Source organism: Rhyacophila brunnea, unplaced genomic scaffold (assembly GCF_057557595.1).
Source record: "Rhyacophila brunnea isolate RB1 unplaced genomic scaffold, BYU_Rbru_1.0 scaffold_2, whole genome shotgun sequence".
NCBI lineage: Eukaryota > Metazoa > Arthropoda > Insecta > Trichoptera > Rhyacophilidae > Rhyacophila > Rhyacophila brunnea.
Window position 1 is genome coordinate 23786727 of NW_028232859.1, and position 22323 is coordinate 23809049.

At 33.7% G+C, this 22323-nt stretch overlaps 1 protein-coding gene across 1 annotated transcript in view; it reads left to right on the top strand.

The window, feature by feature from the left end:
• LOC147072080 (inactive tyrosine-protein kinase Dnt-like) overlaps positions 1-22323 on the top strand; it is a 226918-nt gene that overhangs the window by 199799 nt on the left and 4796 nt on the right. The window contains exon 3 of the mRNA XM_085947030.1: positions 9808-10451. Coding sequence (XP_085803156.1) covers positions 9808-10451 — 644 coding nt within the window. The remainder of the gene's footprint in view (positions 1-9807; positions 10452-22323) is intronic.

Genomic DNA, 22323 nt, shown 5'->3' on the forward strand with positions numbered 1-22323 from the left:
GATCTTTTCATCCCTTGCCTCTTTTTTCCAGGTTGATGTGTCTCATATTTTTCTTGAAGTTGTTTTTTTTCATCTGGTGGTGAAGAATTATTGTATAGGTCGCATTCAACGCACAAATCTTTTTTTAGGCTTAAAGAAGCCAATATTAAATTCGTCATTAAATATAGATGCGTATAATAGTGTTCTTTTCCAAATGGCATATTGCTGTCAGCTTGTTGTTTTTTGTATAACCGATACATTTCAGCAATTTACCATCTAAATACAATTTGGACGTCTGTGCACGTAAATAATGTTACTCGATCACTGGGAAAGACTTAATGTGAGCTCTTATATCATTTTTTTAAACATCACTAATTTTTTTGTGATTTTTGTGATCTCTTTGTTCTGGAATTGGCGTTCCGGAAAGAAGATCTCGTGTTTTCCATGCAGTGGAGCAGTACCTTTCACTCACCCCAAATGTGTTGATAAAGTATTTTTTGCATACTTCTTGTATTTTACTTCCATTTAATTGTTGATAACAAAAATTGTTGCCTCTGCTGCTTCCAGTTTTTTTTGTTTGAATACTTTGGAACAATAATATCCATGCAATTAGTGAGAAAATTACGCTGTATCTCAAGATTTTCCTGTAGTAACAGAGTTACAACAGTATTTTTTTGAAAAGTATTGTTTTAGTTTTTTAGAAAGCTTCTTGTAAAATACTGTCGTAACTTAGTTACAACACTATTTTATTATCTATTCAACAGTTTTCGGAAAGTAATGTACTGTATTAAGTGCTTTCTCTCCGACACTATTTGAGTTTGAGATACGATAGTATTTTATTAAAATAGCAAAAAAAAATACGAATCCAACCACATCCATAACTCGAAAACGCCCATTTCAGACTTACGACAGTATTTTACTGGGGGTGCGATATTTGTTACATAATGTTATCTATTTATTTATTTATTACTACATATTATATTAACAAGTGAATATCATTTGATCTAATATCTAATTGTATGTGCGGTATCAGGCAAAGAGGCGTATCAGTGTAGTAAAAATTGCAAAGTTCTAAAGCGTTCCTGTATTAATTGTCCCTAATATGCAATTTCACAGACGTTATTCGATCGCCGACCCGACAATTTTAACCGTGATGTACCGATAACCAATGTTATTAATTCTAAAATGATACCCGTTACTTTGTGGTAAATAGTAATCGCGTTAAGAAGTCTAATACTAGACCAGGTAAGGAAGGAACAAGGAAGGAACTGAATGTATTATTAAAAAATAATTACAATAGGGTGGGTGTGTTGCATAAATATCATATTATACGTGTTTCAAAAATATATTAAGATAGGTACATTTATAACCACCATAATCATCAACTACTGCGGGATGAAGGTTTCTCTAATGTCATTCTTTCTGTTATTCTGCGTGCTACCCAGCACTCAGCCGTCCAAGATTAATCTTTCTACAAATTACCATAGATTTAATAAATAAACAAGCAACTGTCCACATTCATTTTTGGTGTAGTTACTAGGTACTCAATTCGCCATCTAATCCATTCGTCAAAACTGCATCATAATTTATTATTATGGATAGATATTGTCTAACAACTAAATGAATGAAAGTTTTGTTTCCGTCCCTTGACTATTCAAATATTTCCTTCTTCCTTCCTTTGTTTACGTTGCACACACAATAATTTAGTGTTTGTTTTTTTAATGTTATGAATGACTGATTTCAATGGCTGTAATACCATTCATGAATATTGTAATGATTTTTAAATTATTAAGTCTCTAGAAGTCAACGAACCGTGTATAAATTTTCCTACACACAGCGTGCGAAATGTCAGACGTGAATAGGTACCTATCTACTTTGTATTGGTAAGTGAATTATTGAGTGTATATTTTGTTTGGAAAGGCACCTTGTTAGCAATGTTGCCACACATGTCAATCATTTACGTCAACAACAAACCGAAAGAGCAACGATGCCCGCAGTACATAATATTCTTTTAAACGATTATGCTCTTGTAATGGGATGTTGCGCAAACACTTTAAAGATGATTTGAACATCGTGAATTCTTCAATAGAAATTTACCTCATGTTAGCTCATTTATGAAAACCTTCAAAGCATTTTGTAAGAAGTTTTTTTAAGTTAATAACATAAATATAATATATCTTGGTGGTTATAATGTATCTACTATTCCTTGTTAAGTATTCAACACATAAAAATATTATTCGCATGACACTATACCTATAAGCTTTTAAGTATGTGCGTAAATTTAACATGTGAGTGTAGTTATGATATTATAATTACATATTGCCAAAGCTTCGTGATAGGGTAGGGTTATAAAAAGAGGTACCTATGTGTTATTTATGAGAAACGAACCCCTGACGAAATCGTAAATTTTTTCTCAAAATTTGCGAACACATCATTGAAAACAATTACTTACCTAATGATGCGTTTAAAGAACACGGAGTTTTATTGAATAGTTTTTAGTTTACCCAGAAATACATCATATTGCACAGTAAGCCAAGGTAGAATTTTAAATGCTTGCATTAAAATAATAAATAGTAGAATAAAGGTACAAATAAACCCAAAACACGCCGGTTTGATAACCGAAGTGGTTTCTCAAATTATAGGTTTCGTTTTGTGAAACTACCTCGAGTATTGTCTCGAGCTTGTGCCGTTCGTTTCTTATTGCCCAATAGATTTTTTGTTTGTACAGCGAGTTATTTTGTTTGTACTCCATAGTCCATTATACTCGCGGATTTTTTTCACTCGATTTTTCCAATTCAACGTTAGCAACGCGTTGAAACCCTTGCAAGTAAGTGGTTGTAAATTTAGAACTCAAGTTTTATCCATTTTTATTAGCGTTTTACTATTGTTAACTGCAATACAAAAACTCAGTTGATTCTTGCACGATTCATTGCTCTATCTGTATATTATATATATCATCATCAGCCGGGGTCAATCCACTGCTGAATGAAGGCCTCCCCAAGCTTTCTCCAACTCTCTCGGTCCTGTGTCGTTCGCTGCCACGTATTTCCGCCGAACTTTACCAGTTCGTCAATCCAGCGGCTTTTAGGGCGGCCCTGTGGCCGTTTCATGCTCCTTTGTGTACCACTGGATGACGGCATTTGTCCAGCGGGCCGTCCTTTTGGCGAGCAATGTGCCCCGCCCATCTCCATTACAGCTGTTTGGCAACGTCTATTACATCGCGTACTCCTGTCTGCTTCCTAACCCATTCGTTTCTCTTACGGTCCTTTCGCGTGATGCCCAACATTATATATATATATATATTCATTTTCAATTTTTGGGGCAGACATTGTATTAGTTAAAGAAAGCTATAGAATACTTATTCCACTCAATTTAACAACGATCAGGACATGTTTAGTCCGCTTTAATACTGTATACTGTATCATGATAATAATGAAACTGGTAACAATGCAATGGGGTCCGATCCTCAGATGAAGATGATGAATCCTACCTCTCCGAGATTACTACTTTTAGGGTAGAGCACGCGATCAGTCATGAAAAGTGGGAGAACTCCAGGAGAATATGGACTAACAATAGACATTCTGAAGAGTGCCCGTAAAACCGTGAACGAAGTGTTTGCATGACTTTATGCATGAAGCATCTGAGAAATTATCGGTCGATCAGCCTGTTGCCAATTCTGGACAAAGCTATCGCAAAACTACTCTCCAACCGCCTGGAAACTATGCTAGACGAAAACTAAGAAATTTCGAACATTACAAGACATAATGTTATCCTGATGCAGTTTTTAGTACACGCATGTGCCATGTTTTGTTAGAAAATAAAACGGCTTGTATCAAGATTAATAAACCAGAAAAAAAACTACTTGATGAAACAGGTTTCGCGGTGTTATAAATAATAATGGCTTTCTTTGTTGGGTGCTCTTAATATTCTCGAAACAGGCTGTGAGTTATTTGTTTTAAAATTAAATTCGGTAAACTTCTGGAGTATGCTACAAAATTTAAATATTTCAATGACTCCATTGTGTGCCGATAAACATCAACCTGAACCAACTTTTTTTTATTAAAAAAAAACGAACAATAGGTTATTACATTGTCTCGTTCATATCCACAGAATTAGCTTTATACAAATAAAAATAATATTACGTGGGCACAAGTAAAATATAATACACGAATCGATTAATTCGACAAGCATGCGTACCTACTACAGATTACACTGAACCAGAGGCTATTTTTTAATGACCATTTATTCACTTATGACGCTATAGTTCCGAGTTTAACCTTCACTCTGTTCGATCCTTAATCACTGACAAGTCAGTACATACTAGGAGTGGAGGTCTCGCGACACTCCATCCATCCAGAAAAGCCACAGTCTTCCTAATCCTCCATCTTCCGAGTGTAAAATGTGAGGCGTTTTGGAGGTTTGCGCTTAATCCATGTGATTGAGTCCAAAGTGAAAGTGTTATGTACTTATATATAAATCAATATACATTGACACTGCAGGTGATTCGCGAGTGTATTGGGATTGTTTATTACAATCTCTATTTCGATGCTAGCAAACAATACCACTACAATTCTAAGCTACTTACTACTACCCTGGTCTTCGAGCGACTGGACGAAATTAGTTTAATCAGGCGTCGCACTCTGGGGGGGGGGGGGTCTAGCGTCCTATGTGATTTCGAGAATTACAAACAAAAATGAAACAACAGGAAATAAGTTTATTTAAAAATGGAATCAGAATCAATAATTTAATTGTAAGACATTTAAAACGGAAGAGGTTGTGCAGTAAAATAGTGGAATCATAAAATCCTTATTTAATCCCATTCAAGAACATCTTCGACGTATTTCTAATAAAGATATTCAGGAAATGTCGTTGACACAGAGAAACGGAAGTACGAAACAATATTGTTAGGTGAATAATGTAAGCTGTTTTGACGTCTAGTGATTTTCCGCTATAAATTATTAAAATTACGCACTTGTTTAAAGATCATTAGCACATAATTACATTGGAGACAGTCTATTAAGTAGGTACCTACTTGTAAGCCGGCTGTAATATCCATATATATTCCCAAATACACCTGTCGTTAGAACACTTAAAATTATTCACTTGTGTACTTGTAGAACTAGGCCTACGAATGCACGAGATTTTATTATTGATAGATTTATCAAGTACTACATCAGTCGTGGGTTTCATTTTTAGAAGACGAGAAGCAGATCGACCGTGACTGTTGATAAACACGACAAATAAAATTAATAAACAATACATCAATTAATTTAATATTAAATATTAATTCATACTTTACTCAGCTCTCGTATGTCTACTTTATTGCACGCCACATATTGCAATGTATAGGAATTATCATAATAATAATTTACGATAGACAAGATTGTACGTACACTTGTAGTAAACTTCAACACCTTGCTTGTATATCACGATTATAATCCGCAGAATCCCTCCGTTAGCCCATTACGCTATGTTACGTTACATACTTCTCATATATACCAAATCCCTCAATCTGTTTAATTTTAAAGTTTATTACGGGGCATACATCTCCGCTTGGATTAGAGTACCGTCCTAATGGGCTTTATGCATGATTTGTAGCTAATTCGGTCATAATATAAACCTTCATTCAGAGCTTTCAACCATTATGCTAAAGTATTTTTAGGTTATTGATTGAGCTAATATGCATGAAAAAAATAACACGTAAGCTGGAGTAATTAATTTATTATATGAAGCTGTGTAGAATTAATTAGTGTTTAATATCTTCAATAAACAACGTTTATCTTTAAATTGCTAGTATAAATAAAGCTGTAAGAATGCTGTTATTAAAACGGCGAAACCGATAATTTTAAATTTGTGTGTAATTTGTATTATACGTAATGTGTCATCCACGGATAATTTTATTGACAATTACCATTAAAGTGATGTTATACATTAAAAAGTCATGCGGTGGAGTAGGCGAAAATATGCCAGATATGTTATGAAACTAAGATAGATGTCAAAAAAACAGATCATGATTATTTAAATGATTTTTACAGGAACAGAGATTCGAGAAGAATTTATTGTTCCACTACCAATAATAATTAAATCATACAGCTAAAACTATTGAATGTACACAATTTGGTGAGAATTATAAGTTATAAGCAATGACATTAGTTGTAAGTTATAAGGCACTTGTCAAACGGTAATAATTTTAAAGTTCAATCAAATCTGGTGTAATATTGTAGCATTTTATGAGAAGTTTTAAGCTATTTACGATGTCGAAAAACGCTAGATTTAACACCATGTTGAATTCAACAAGTAACCTTATTTGTATTTGTTGAATAATCGTGAATTTAGCTGTTCCGAGCGGGACAATCTATTATGTATTCTCTATAATGCTTAAAAATCAGACTCTCGATGAACGCACGTCTTATATCGGTTTTATAAAAAAAAATAGGTTTATTTTTAATTTAAAACATTGTTTAAAATAAAAGCTATCAGTAAATGTATTAAATTACTAATAATCAATACATATCTGTTAACATAAAAAAGATTTTTAATCTCAATGCTATACAGCTCTCTCTTCCATATACAACAGGTCACGGTGAACTGTGCTATGACTAACTGCATACCTTCGTATAATTTACGTGTAGCTATTACGATCACCCTTAAGTGTCATCTTTACAATTCCATTGAACAATATTATATAGAAAATAATGTTAAACAATGAGTGAAATAATTTAACTACCCTATACCCAACAGGTGTAGATCAATCTATAATATTATGTACTTATAATTCGGATCAAGTATAACGATTCTATTCTGATAAAATTAATCTTTGACAACATATTTAAATCTACAATATAATCGATTTGACAACATCGAACTTGTTTTTATTATATTTTTTTTCGTAAATACTAATTAGTTAAATTTATTGCAGTTACGTTGTTAAGTTTTCTATTAAGGCGCCTATTTTCATTATTCTAATTTCTATTCCTTATCATTTGCGACAGTCTGGTAATATTAAAACTAATCGCCCATTTAAAGCATTGCTATTTACTTTCTAATCTGCAATATTATTACGGGTCAGGTTTTACAGGTCCGATAAGAATGGTTTCACCGTTTTGCATATCATAGCTACTGATACCTACAGCAATTTTGCCGATAATCACATTGCCGATTTAAGATTGTAAGAGCGGCTTTCTTTCACTAATTCCATAATAAAATTAATTATATTGGTATCACAATAATAATTATGTATGTAGCTTGTTTTTAATGAGTAGATTTTATCAGATTATCAATTAATTAAATATGTAGATTCCGTGTATTATACAATGTTTGAAATGATTTTGTAATCTATTATTTCAATACTAAATTAGCTATAAATAGCTACTTTGCATAGAATTACACCAGTTCGATAAAACGTATTCTTTATTGTTTACCATCAATATTTTGGGGTCACAGTATCTATGTGACTTAGAGCGGCATGCACAATCTAAGATTTCAATCCTAACGATAAGTCGCCGAAAAGCATGACTTAACTATAGACAATCCTGGGTGTAGAGTTAAGGAATCCTTAACCATAGACTACTTTTGTTATAAACACGCCCCCTTCTGTATTACCATTTACCACTGACAGCTGCTGTCAAAATAAATTCGCATGTCTATAAAACAGTCCATACACTCAAATTCATTTAACAATGTATCTCAATATGGATATTGATAGTGTTAATTCGTTTGGCATGTACTTGCAGAATATCATTTTACTTTTATACGCCAGCCCTCAGAAATACAAGATGCCAGATGACACTTGACGCTAGTGTTACCATGTTAAAAAAATATCTTGCGGTGCCTGTGGAATCACGTATAATGACTTATAACGGAAACATAAGAGTGTTGTAATTAAATATTAATATGTATTTATAGTTATTGCATTTATAAAATGCAGTTGTCATATTTTTGTCATCGTTTAACAATTATAAAATAATTTACCTAAACTATAGAAAAGAGAATTTTTAAATATGGTATTATTTTCAATAGAAATGATCTTAACTAAGGACAATGTTTCTGCATAGTGTTTTCTGCTAAGAAAATTTTAGTTATGACAAATGTTTTTGCATTCCGCTCTTAGATTTTATTTTGTTGTGAAAATAATAATAATGCGGATAGTTGAAGAGCTCTCTTTTGGAAGTCGAAGGGTAGGCAGTCGTAGCGTGACGCACTTTGGTACGTGATCCATCAACCTCACGATTCCTCGCTCATCAGCCGATTTTTTTCTTATTTATTGTGAACCTTATTTTATTGAGATCATGCCAAATTACTATTCGATCGATTGCGGTTGTTCGCTTTGGTCGGCGGTAAACTGAACTAACCATCTTTATATTACGATAAAAACGTAACTTTTCATTTTTTTTTTGCGTAATACCTGGCAATTTTAATGGAATTCCAATGCGATATGAGGATAATGATTTTCCAATATTATGAGTATATTTACAGATTGGTCTACCTACACCTGTTGGGTAATTAAATTATTTCACTCATTCTTTAACATTATTTTTTATATTATATTGTTCAATGGAATTGTAAAGATGACAGGGGTAGGTGATCGTAATAGTTACACGTGAATTATATGTATGCAGTTTGCCATAGCACAGTTCACATTGACCTGTTCTATGTGAAAGAGAGAGCCGTATAGCATTGAGATTTAAAAAAAAAATATGTTAGGTAATGTATTGATTATTTAAAACTGCAATCTCATACATTTACTGATTAGCTTTCATCTTATATAATCAATATATTAGATAGGTATATATTATCTACAAACATTAAAAAGATTTTTTTATTTAAAATAATATAATAATAATATAATAAAATAAAATAAATAAATAATTTTTCGAATTTCCATAACGATTTTTATTAATTTAAAATCATTTTTTATTTGTGGGTAGAAAACCGAGCCTTTATGTTTATGTGACCACAATACCAACACTCGAATCGATATAATTAAAAAGGATTTCAAGGTATTCTCCTTTACTTTTCGTGTCCATAAAATGTGCGTTGGTTTAATCACATTAATCCACTAACTAATGATTAAAAACTCTTATTTATAGACTTTTATTCTACTTCACTTGATCCGTCATAATCCAGTTAGACTTGCGCGTTATCATTACCTATCTCTAATAGTTTACCTGTATTTCTATATATATTATGAATGATATTATTATACGAGTCGTAGGTAAGTAGGTATGTATCTGTAAAGTGAGCTCATTTGAGTTCATTGGATGTACGATCATCATTCTTGATTCGCGAGCATTTCTCTCGTAGCAATAATCACCTCATTGGCAGGTGTATTTCCTGAAGTATGATTTAAAATTATTATTGTTTATTTAATTCGAGATCGATTCCTGCAATGAATCCTTTGTGATTTTACAGTTTTATTAAGGTGCAGATTTCTATATTTCAGTAGAAGATTAGTAATAGGTTTTTGGGTTGTCACTGTGTTTGTTTTTCCTTCTCTTTCCTCGAAGTTTCGGGCTCGTTGCAGAAACCATTCTCAAAAGATAATGTATTGAATTCAGAGACCCACGTGGGGGCAGGGGCGGTCTGTGGCTCCGACGTGGCGGGTCGACCAGCTAAGTGAGATAAACGCACACCATAAATTTTCTCTAAAAGAAAAATGAATGAATCTAGTTCAAGAAATTCTTTGAACGTCTTTTTGTGCATTAAAGTTGGCGATCGTCAGAGCTTTATAGCGAATAGGATTCCATGATCTTGTAAACATAATATAATGAATAGTATTCACTATGTATCTATCTATTACTAATCAATATTTTTCTTTCTTCTTCACAGTTGCAGTACACAATCGACGTGGACGTATCAAACCATGCAGTCATTAACACCACACCTCTCAACGTGACCAATCCGGGCAGCATCCCTACAAATCTACAGACCTTCAAGATCTCGCTACCATGCTCGGGACACTTGGCTGCGGAAGTCAATATCTCAATCTCCATCAACATCACGATGAGCAAAGACGTCAACAACGTCACGAGACTGAACATCCGCCGAAAAAAGATCTGCCTCAAAGAAGACGACGCGAATAAACGCATGACGAGGACACACGTCTCCGTAGACACGGTGCCATCCGAGACGACTTCGGCGAATATATTCTACATTGCTGTCGGATGCGCTCTTGTCACTTTAGTAGTTATTACTCTTCCCATAGCTACATGCTATGTGAGGAACAGCAAGGCCAGAAGGCAGGGAGAGATGCTGCAGGATTCCAGAGATGGCTCTCGATCGAGTGCACAGGCGCACACGGCTTTTCTGTCAGTTGATACTGCGATTCCTCACACGGCGCTGACTGGGACGAGTGGATCTTCCTGCAAGTCTGGAGGAAGTTACGCCAGTTTTAGAAGGATGCCGAGTTATTCTGTTGTGAACGAACGATCCAAGGATTTGCAAGAAAGGATTGCCGAACTCACGATACAAAGGTAAGAGAAAATATTTAATTGAATATTAGTCATCGAATATCTTTATTTTGTATGAATAAGCAGCATTTTTTGTCGTTATGGTTACTTTATTCTATTTTTTTGTGTATCCTGAATAGATATGATTTTTAAATACTCAATTTAAAATATAATAGTTGTAAAAAACTGATCATTATTCCAACGCATTGAAGAAAACGAGTGTCATACATATATATTTTTTTACAGTAGAAATACCATAATACGACAGGCTTGTCCAACTTCGTGTAGGCTGTGATTTACCACATTCTTCAAATGTCATTCTTTAAATTGAACAAACGTTTATTTGGCAGAGGAATACTGAGACATTACAAATTAATCGACAACATCCATAAGAAATAAATACTCAATTTCCCATTTGCCATGGAAATATAAGTTTTGGTATTTTTGGGCACTTATTGCACTCATCGTTAAACTATTCACCTACCGTGCAAAGAGCCTACTGCTCGACGGTAAGGGGTTAACTACGCCTCAGTTGATCGCTCGGGATTTCACATCTTCTAATACAATACTAATTAAGTTATACGGCGAGGTCACATGGGTTTTCTCATGGTTAATTTGTAAACGACCTTCTCTGGTTGGGAAAATAATATTACAACTGAATATACACACGCTTTACATTATATTGTCACTGCTTATATAATATATACCTAAGACTAAAAGTGTGTAGTCTTGTTTTGCATTGTAAAAAAAATCAAACGTTGGAGACATCATGTTATTATTTAGTTTTCGAATCTTTCCGTTTGAATTATACTGAGAAAATAAGTTTTTTTTGTTTAAAACTGATATATTAAGTCGCTTACGTTCGCCGAGTTTTACGACTTGAAGTTGCACAATATAGTATGTATAGAATATATAGAATAACGGAATCTATAGATGTCAAATATGTATCAATATAAATGTTCGTCATCTATGTACGTATAATCGATGAATACTAAATCGTACCGAAAGTTTCTTGCTGGCGTTTGCTCGAGCATAGTATTTTATTACCGTAATAAAGTACACATCTATTCAGTATCATAAATTATTTAAATTGATGGCGTACACAAACAATGTATTCTAAATTTATACAACGCAGAGTTGCTATAAACCGCTCCATTAATTATTATTCTGCCCGAAAATGTATGTTCACAGTTTGTGCTGTGCTCATTGTAGAGAGAGTATAGCGCACATCGCAGCTACATTCGAATTTGTAATAATTAATGACAACACTTTAAAATTCACCAATTCATCTCCCGAGCCGGTTGTTTGAACACGGCAACAAGATCGCGAACGCTCGTTTAATGAAATTTATAATATCGTCATTGAATCGCTTCTCAAGTAACACCACTTACTTTAACGCTGTCTACCTGCGAAGAAACACATCGAGCCCCTTCTTAACATTAGAAATTTGTTATTTTTCGCAGTAGTTTCTGATTCTTCATAGTCGTTATCCTTTGTGCAAGAACAGCTCTCTTGCCGATCCTCTGATATCATTTGTAAGGTTTATTGATACAAAGTAGCTCGTGGCGAGAACTTGGTCAGCCAAGTGAATCGAGATACTTCCACGACCTCATAGTTCTTCCACTTTTCGAGCGTGCGTCTTAAGTACGTAGTCTTTACAGGTTATTCATGCTAGATGCGTTTGTGCGCCTGGTCGTCCATGGGATTCACATCGGAAGATGCTCAATCTTACTCCAATACTCCCGTCTCCGAAGCTCCGTGATCTCATAAGCGTCCAGTTAATAGTGAACTAAAAATATTTTTGCTCATTAATAAATTTACATCAGTTATGTTTTCGTGACCAGACAATCTTAAAAATAAATTAAAATATATGGAACTGACTTTCACTTACATGTTTATGTTTGTCTTTTAGATTTTCTCCAAATTTGCCCCCTTCAAATAATTAAATGTTACTGTATTTTTCTTCTCACACAGAATACATTATAAATTATAACGAACAGCAATCGGTCTTCCTTTGGCACGTCTATCGAGAAGAGGGTGGCTGTTAATTAAAAGTATAAGTTATCGATTATTTCCTTGTATTTCACATCTGTGTTCTTCTTGGTTTGAGCCTGCAGTGACTTTTCGAATTCATGAAGATAGATTTATTCAATACTAGATTGAATCTTTGTTAAGTTTATTAATATGGTTTTTAGTAATCGCTGTAAAAAGCACATCGTGTCTTACCAACACAGCCTGCGGCGTACGCAAAATATTGCATCTATCAATAATATATTGTGCCAGAGCATACATTTTTCGATGCCGCACACAGGTGCTAAATTCGAACAAACAGTTGACGCGACTGCTAGAATATACCTCTTGGGAGATGTCACTGACGTTGTCGGCGAAACATCAATGAAACTAACAAGAAATGAGGCGAGTCCGAAAGCGTTAATTGGTGTATATATTATTATAGGTTTGAAGTTTGAATCCCGCCGCGGTCCGCGGTGTGCTGATCAATTAGCTCCTCGGTCGGCTGTGATTTACGACCTCGCCTCGGGTGCGCCCCTCCACACTTCTTGCTCGATACATTTGCTTACTAGTTTGTTGCCATGATTTAATTGCCAGTTAAAAGAATGGTTTCGTCCTGATCGGATATCGTGTACAAATTCCTTTGACTACGCGTCTGATGTGAAGCAGGAATCCAACTGTGGATAAGTATCTGTTTTTACGTCTAGTAGGTGTAGACAAATGATGCTCAATAAAAATATTGTTGCATGTTTCTTAAAGCCCAGTAGTGCACACAAAGTCATTGGTATGTACGTGCTTACTACCTGTGGGACAAGTTTTTAAAAACTGTGGAAATCATTCAGTTTTACCTTTTCCGCATTTAAAATTTTGAATTTCGTAACGTTATAATACTCAACTATTAATTATTTTTTTTGTTTTCATAATATAATATTACGGTATTGTGTCAGTTTCAAATCTTCTAAAATGCCAGTACATAATAATATGTATATACTTACAAAATATTTTAATCGATTGATTAAAAATAACTTTATTACAAATATTAGATTCAGTTAAACCAGATTCATGTCCTAAAAATATATAATATAAATATGTAGGTACCTACTTGAAGCATGCGATGACATTTGCGTATATGGATTCTATTTGAACGTCTACTATTTTTTTTATATTTCATCTAATCAATATTATGTAACTAATTGTAGCATAGCCAGTAGAAGACAAAGTAGTTTGTTGCAATTTATTTCGAGTGGTAACTCTGCAGTATTCTAAACATATTTTCATAATATAGAATGTCATAGTTATAATTGATCAAGAAAGAAGTAAATGCATAATTATAGAAACATTAAAAGCATAATATTATTTAAAGTAATTTATCGAATATTTCTGAGAATACTTCGCATCTTCGGCAGCTATGGACCGCACGCCACTGGTGCCTACCTATCAGTGTTCTAATGCACAATATCCAGTCGATATTCTATTGGACCTATCTGTACCTCTTTTATACAAGGCTTATTATTTATAAAAAAATCGACAGTATAATAATATAATAATACAAACGTTTCAATAAATTTCAACATCTTTGCGTCAAACATACAAAATATTTGAGGCACCCACACCGATCGTATATGTCAAATCAGCTCACCGCATTTCGCCGAAATGCGACTGTACTTTACGTCCGCATCAACCGAAAAATGTGACCGTGTGAGGCTGTCCTGACATTCTTTACGCATCAGTGCCTAAGTTTAATGGCAATTAAATTCATTCCATTTTGTCAATGCAAATGAGAAATAAAAAGATATGCAATAAATGAATTGTAAGTGTTGAAGCGATTGGAATTTTAATACGCCGCAAGTAATTTTCTTAAATAATTGATTGAGTCTGCTGTATTTAATGATTGGGTTCGATTTTTTTGACCCACAGATATTAAGTACCTACCAATATGATATGTATAATGAATGAATCCTTCGTCAAATGAATTGAGAGTATTAGGACCAATAATATGACAAAACTACTTACTAGATAGAGTCCAGATCAGTGTTTCCCAGAGTGGGTAATAACGCCCTAGGAACATTTTGAAAAACTGTTCTACATGTTTTATGTACCTATCTTGAAAATCTTAAATTCGTAGTGATTGCTATATTTTCAAAGTAAATATGATAACAAATTTGTTGGGTGAATAAAAAAGAAACCGATTGTAAATAAAGCTAATCGCTGCGATTTAAGAACGCTGCTGACAAAAATAGGACAGAACATTAATTAATGTATTGGTAGCAGCGTAGGTACCAGGTTTATTCTTTTCATTGGGGTTATTTTTAACGCTATTCGTAATTATTGTCATTCTAATTAATATGTTTTGTTTTGTATCTCAATTTTCTGTGTTTCATGCACATATATAATTGTATAATTTAGGCGACAAGGTATCATTTTTACATCTTTCTGTACTTATGCTCTTTACGCGTTGTAGACATATAGATAACTACATAATAAAACGTAAATTTGTCATTGCGTCTTTCCGTTTGTTCACTTAAAGAAGTTAAATTTCCGTGGGGGCGTTGAGTATTTTTTTTATGAAAAGAACAATGGGCCAAATAAGTTTGGGAATCTCTGTAACTTTAGAGCATATTAAATTATTATTGTCCATTTGCATTTAGTCCAGGGGTCGGTAAACTGTTGGAACAAACGAGCCAAATACCTATGTCTTGCACAACGGTTTAGATTTCGGACTCCCCGTACTAGACTAAATTATACTAAGTAGCTTGAAGAGCTTACGGATTTATCATCGTAAAATCATTGCTATTCTTAAAATTTTCTATAAAGAATGTTTGTATCCATTAGTTTAGTTATTTTGATTCGGAAAATCTCCACGTTTCTCTTGTCTTTCTTTCGTTCGTATGTTTGCATCAGTTTCAGTAAATAAAATGTATGTGACATTTTCAACACGGGAACTTTTCAGAACACGTGTCTTCCTACATACGAATCACACAGCCACGCGGTTATCTATCCCCTTTTCTCTTTCACGTATAGTATCTTTAAGCGAAAGAGATGGAAAACATTGTGACTTAGAATCGATTTGTAAACTTGTCTTTTAGTAATGGGAACATGGATGGAGCAAAGTGTTGGATAGGAAATAACCTCACACGACAAAATACCTATAACTTACATAGGTAAGATACATTAGATAAGCAGATCTATTTTTATATAAAATTCAATCTATGTTTGTTTGATATACTTTTCTTACTTGGCCCCAACTGATATTTACATAATAAAAAGTACAAAGTTTGCCTGACCTATTTCGTGCACGGGATTGTACGTATTCAGTTCGCCGTATCACACTTCACCGTGAAATATTGTATCGGAAATATTATATGGTCGTATATTCAAGACCGTCCAACCTCTTTGGGTCGTATAGTACTGAGATAAAATTCATGTAAGTATAAATAAAACACGGTTCTTGTCGGTTTACGGCTCACCGGCTTCATGTAAACCGACTTGTACCTAAAACACAAAACAACCGAAATACAAAGGAAAGACAGTAGATAATAGGTATGTATGTAATTAAATTATAAATACAGAACAACCCGTATTTTTTTCATCTCGGTACTATCGAGATGACCGTATAGCAGTGGCGAAGGGTGGAGGTAGGCTGTTAAGATCCGCCATAAATAGTGCACATTAAACTTTTTCAAACATACATATTTGTTATCATTGAAATAAGACTACAATTAACAGATAGTGTAGGTTAGATTTTAAAATTCAATTAAACCCTGAGAAACCAAGCCATAATAGATATTAGTCAAAAAATACATGTCTATCTATAAAATATCTAAAATTATGCAATTAAATCATACATAACTTTGAGTATTTTATAGATAGAATAATATTTTTTATTTATTATAGTTTGGTTTACGCAGGGCTTAATGAATCAAAAAAATGAAGCAAAAATATGTGTAATATGTAGTTTTAATCCAACGAAAACAAATAACTATGAATGAAAAATTGTACACAATTTTGTCGCATTGCCCAAATTAGACCAAATCTATTATGGTTTCGTTTAGGCAGGGTTTAATTGATTTTTAAAAACTAACTAATACCATCTGTAAATTGTAGTCTTAGTTCAATAAAAACAAATACATTTGACTAACAAAGTTTAGTGTGCACTATTTATAGCGAATCTTAACAGCTTACCTCCACCCTTCGCCACTGCCGTATAGTATACTAAATTCTAATGGATTCAAGCTCTGTACTATTCCATTTAAGTGGAATAGTACAGAGCTTGAATCCATTAGAATTTAAAATCAAATTCCATCAAGTACCTTCGGTCGAAAGTATTAATAGTATAGTATATATACAGTCATCTATTTCAGATAAGAAAGCTCACGGCGAACTGTGCTACGGTGAACTTACATGTAATCATCCTATTTACCCCGCTGAAAAATGATGGTTCCATCCAGTGGCGCACCCAGGGGTTGGGCCAAGGGGCCCTGGCACCCCCCAAACATAAAAACTATCATAATGATTTCAAACATTGAAATTTGAAAGCCAATAAACTATTCCTTGGGCTTAGACAAATAAAAACAGGGCAAAAAAATGATTTGTAATTCTCCACAACATTTTTTTCGATGGAATTCGGCATAAATATCGTAGCTCTAGCTAGACGAAGCGATTAGCACAACCGATATTAATGAGTAATGGTTTAGTATACTAAGCGCACATGTCGAGGATGGTCGCTGTTAGTCACTTCCAATTCGCCAGTCGCTGATGACACGTTCAACAGTTACCGCCACTAAGCCTCCAATTTAATAAAAAACTAGGAGAAACTGTACAAATATGCCGACGTGTATTGTGGAAATATGACAAAATTCTTACATGAAGAAGAAAAAGAGCTAATTTACATTCTCCTCTTTGGGCTCCCCCCAATATTAAATCCTGAGTGCGCCACTGGTTCCATCCAAATTTGAATTTTCAATGCATACTTATTAGTTCGCACTATTTTGAATTTAATTTTAATTAACTACTAAATTTATACGGGAAGCTGCGGATCTTATTACAGGGTAGGTTAGATAGATATCTCACTGATATCTACAATATTGGGAAGTAACAAAAGAAACCCCTCGCGAAAACTGAGTTTTTCTGTATTGTATATAGGCATCATTGACGCCGCAGGTGATTTTTCCCAATACAAATTAAATTAAACGAAAAATTATTTATGAAATATAATATAATCATTTTAAATGAATGTCTTACGCAATAATTGATACGTATTTTCTTAATACTGACAAAGTCCGTTGGCCACCATTGGATCCACAAATTCATTTCATGATATAAGCTTATTTAATGATTATTTTTACAACAATATTTCTTTTGAATAATCTTCATGGGCGGACTATTATTTCTCTCTTATAAATATTCTCCACCTCCACAAGGTGATGCAATCAGAATTGATTAACCGTAGCTTATTTATCTCGTTATTTTTATAAATGATGTATTTAATGAGGTACACGGCGAGATTATTTATCAAACGCCCAATTAATTGTGCTCAGGTGACAGTACAAGCATCTTGCACGATGCTGCGAGACACCACGAATAGAAAAATTAACGATACATAGATTTTTATCACTTACCATAATTATTATAGAAATAAATAAGACGTATTGCCTAATACCAGTATGTATATATATATTTTCTTGATCAGTGGACTAAATTAATTTTAATGCCAGCTTTTTAATTTAAAAGCGTACAAAGTGAAACGGCAAATAATTTTTAACATTATGTGGAACGAAATTTAGCAGTCGTCGCCATTCGGAGACGGATAGTCGAGGTGTCTGCACGTCAATTTGTTTTGTCATGGCGTCAGATGAAAATATTCATAAATCGTGTAAAGTTGACTAAAAAACTTTACGAATGTACTTTAAAAAGAAAACATGTCAATGAATATACTATTATTATTACGAATATAATAATAAACATTAAAAGGACGCATGTTGAATTTTTACTAAAAATTATATTTCGTTCGGCTCGCATCATTTGCACAATCCGCGCATCGCCTAGTCACGATCTTTTTAGACCATGCCTCAGCTGAAGTATAGCCTTAAATTTATAAACATATTTTATGTAGTTCATTTCCTAACTTTCCATACAGTGCACATATTTTTATATGACGTCATCGCCTTTGTATATTTTATCTCATCAATCATACTCCAGGTTAATATATGGATATATCTGAGCGTAATTTAAATATGCCGTTCAAAAAACTGTTGATGTGCATTATTTCTATCAAAACACATGTTTCTTTACAGGTCAAAGTGCAAAGTGAAGGTTAAATGTTATATAATTATTTGCTATCTACTAGTGCTCGCTACTGATAGTTTTTTTTAAGTAAACGCTAAATATTCATTTAGTAAAGAGTTTTCGCTACAGATAATATGTATTATAATTATATCTATGATTGTTGTTAATATTCCAAATCGGGGCGGGACGTGCAATTATATCTTAAATATTTTTTTAATTAAATTTATGCCCGCAAAAGTTATTTACTTTTTGCCACTCTTAAAATTCAAATGAGTCATCCCCCAGGGAGCTTTTTAAAAAATATTTAAAACATTTTTTCTCTCACCAAACCACTAGTGACTTGCCAGACTCGCGAATGAATGAATTGATAACTTTGCGAATTGTAAATGTTAAAAGTTCTCCTTGCAAAACGAAAAGCTCCGGTTTCTCGCTTTTCACGAGTCACTACAGTTATACCAAAAGCTTTTGATATGTAACACTTACAGTATTGATATTCATACTGCTATAAAAAAAACCTTACTTAATTGTTAATTATCATTTGTATGAGATTTATTTTAGTCGAAATATCCATAACTATAATAAATATTGACTTAATTTTCTATGAAGAAAGATTATTTTTACGAATGTAAACATTTTCATTGCTTATCGTAATCGGCAAGTAAGTGCTATCCTACGGCCACAGTGACACGCTAAAGACCGTTGGATCAACGAACTGACAAAGTTTGATGAATGTACGTCTCAGCGAATAACCAGGATCGGATAAGAGTGGAAGAACTCGAGGGAGGCCTTCGTCCAGCAGTGGATCGACCCCAGCCGATGATGATTTATTTTAAATTAATGTTCAATCTAAGCGGAACATCATTGTTTACAAATATACACATCGTATGTATATCAATAAAATTTGTTTTCTTTAATTAAATCATACAACCTAGTCATCGATAAAAATTCTATTCGACTGAGTAATGCTTTTCTGCCATTTATTGATCGGCCCAATGTTTACGGTTAATTTTCCTCAGTGTTGTAATTTTGAGTAGCATTTTGTTAATATAGTTAACATATTATAATTGGTTAAATTACACATCATCAAATTATACAACTGAAAAAGTAACGAAATAGTTAATTCGCTCTAACTTAACCTCTCTGTATTAATTACTACATTGAAAATAATTCCTTCGGTAATTTTGTGTGCAGTGTTGGGAGACTAGTGCATTATTCATTGGCGAATTTTTTATGCAACGCAAACGAGACTACAGCTTCCGTTTCGCGTGCCTTTTCGTGGCATCGTTTGACCAACTCTATTCCTATTTCCTGTATTTCAAACTGGAATATCCATTTACTCAACTCTTCTGAACATTCCATGTATAAATTTCCTCCACTTAAATATATGAATAGTGGCACAACTTTTTAGATAAATAATACCTAATTTGATTCATTATTGCATAATGTAACACTGTAACAGTGATTGAACTAGAAATTTACACCGAAACAGAACGTTCGATAATTATCCAATACTATCGAATGCTTTATCTATTAAAATGATATCCCCAAATTGTATAAGAATCTAATAATACTTGGAATTTTTTTTTAAATAAATAAAATATCTGACAAACTAATAAATTCGCAATAACGTTGAAATTGAATTGAAATATAAGTCCATAATATTACATTGTTGGGGGATATGGCATATCGTATTTTTTTTTACCATCCGTACCAACAAGTACCTATCGTATTAAAGATTAAGAAAAAATGTATAAATTAAGTGAAATTAATTCAATTAATTATTTTCTTACTCTTAATTTACGAACCAGAATGCAGTTGTTAATTTTTCCACGAGACGAAACAGCGCTCCGGTTCATGTCGATGCCTGGTTTATAAGTAAAATATTATATGGTTTCATGATGTTATTATGTAATACGTGTCAATGTTATAGCTAAAAATATGAAATGTTTAAAATATTATGGTGCTGGAGCCTGCTGGAGGCGAATCCTGTCACGTGGATGGCTAAACGAACAAACAATTCCGTCATATTGGCGAAATCCAGATTCAAGGCAGTATCTCTTCGATTTGCCTGTGTCAGACTCTATAATTTTAATATGTAGATAAACAGCCTGTAGGCCGGATGACAACCCATAGTATTTAATCGTCGAAGGGTGGAGTCAACGAAGAAAACTTCCCTCTGATGATCGAACCAAATCAAGAATGTCATAATGTTTTCCTCTGACATAGTCTCTGGGTGCCAGTAAATGCTTGGAGGGCCGTAGAGATAGAACTAAGCCATAGCAAGGCGGTCGGAAGGCTAAATCATAAGTGACGATCTTGAGAAGAAAGTAAATTCGATATGGAAAAATCAAAATAATCTTGTTTTGTGTGAGATTTCAGTATTATAATAATATATCCTTCCGGATAATGTTTTCGCAATTTCTTGTGTCACGATGATTTTGTTGTCTTACGGAATTTCTTTTCACCGTAATATTAATAAGTTTTGGTGCAAAAATGAGAAGATTTGAACGAGTGTTTGCTGAATTCTCAGCCATACTACTGGCGCCATAATAATATTTATATTTAGTTCATAATAGCACGTAATCTATTTGTGCCTAGCTCGGTTGTGTGGGTTGCTAAGCTGCATATCCTATCTAGAGAGCGGAGTAAATGACGCCGAGCTTAAGTGAGAGAAACTCGCTCATTAATCATTGCGAAGCTCCGCCAGTCACGTTGCAGTCCTCTGTAAAGCTTTATTTTTAAAATAAATCTTTCTATTGTATACCATTAAGTTCGTGTGGACTCTTTTTTTCTTGATTAAAAGCTTTTAGCGGACGTTGTTGGGCGTGGAGTCCATATCAATCTCGTACAAATGCTGTTCATTCAGAATTCCCATCCAATTTTTCATTACTTAATTTTAAACTAGCTGAATATATTTATAAATCTACTTTAGTAGCTCCGATTCTTGGTGATCATTAAATCATCATCACCATTAACAATCTGTTTTAATCCACTGCTGGATGAATGCCTCCTTAAGCTCTGCAAAAATAATATGCTTACATTGTTAAAGGTTCAATGATTTTGTATGCCACAAGCTCGGTGCGCACAAGGCTGACCATAGAAAATGAGCGTGTATGCACGCTGTACTTAACACTCATTATACTAGCCCCGGTCGATTGTTTTTAATAATTTAATATATTCTTCGCACACTGCCATATCTTGGAATCATGTTGAAATACCCAAATAAGTACATAAAATGTGTTTATGAAGCTTTATTTTTTCTTATAAATTCGCGACCCGGCGCTGATATCACATAATACATCCCGGCGTTTGATGGATTTTAAAAATACATAATTCATAGTTTCGTCATATACTTTTAGATTTACATTATTTGATGAAAGTTATATTTGCCAGTTATTCAATAATACGGTAGATAATTTATTTTATTGTCGCCGTAAAATATCAAGGCGATTTCCCAAGAGAATGACGTAACTTAACGTCATTTCCGTCCATGTAATAATCGATGGACTTCTTAAGACTATACCTCAGTTGAGGCATGGTCTAAAAAGATCTTGGCTAGGCGATGCGCGGACTGCGGGTCGCGGCTGCAAATGACGCATGC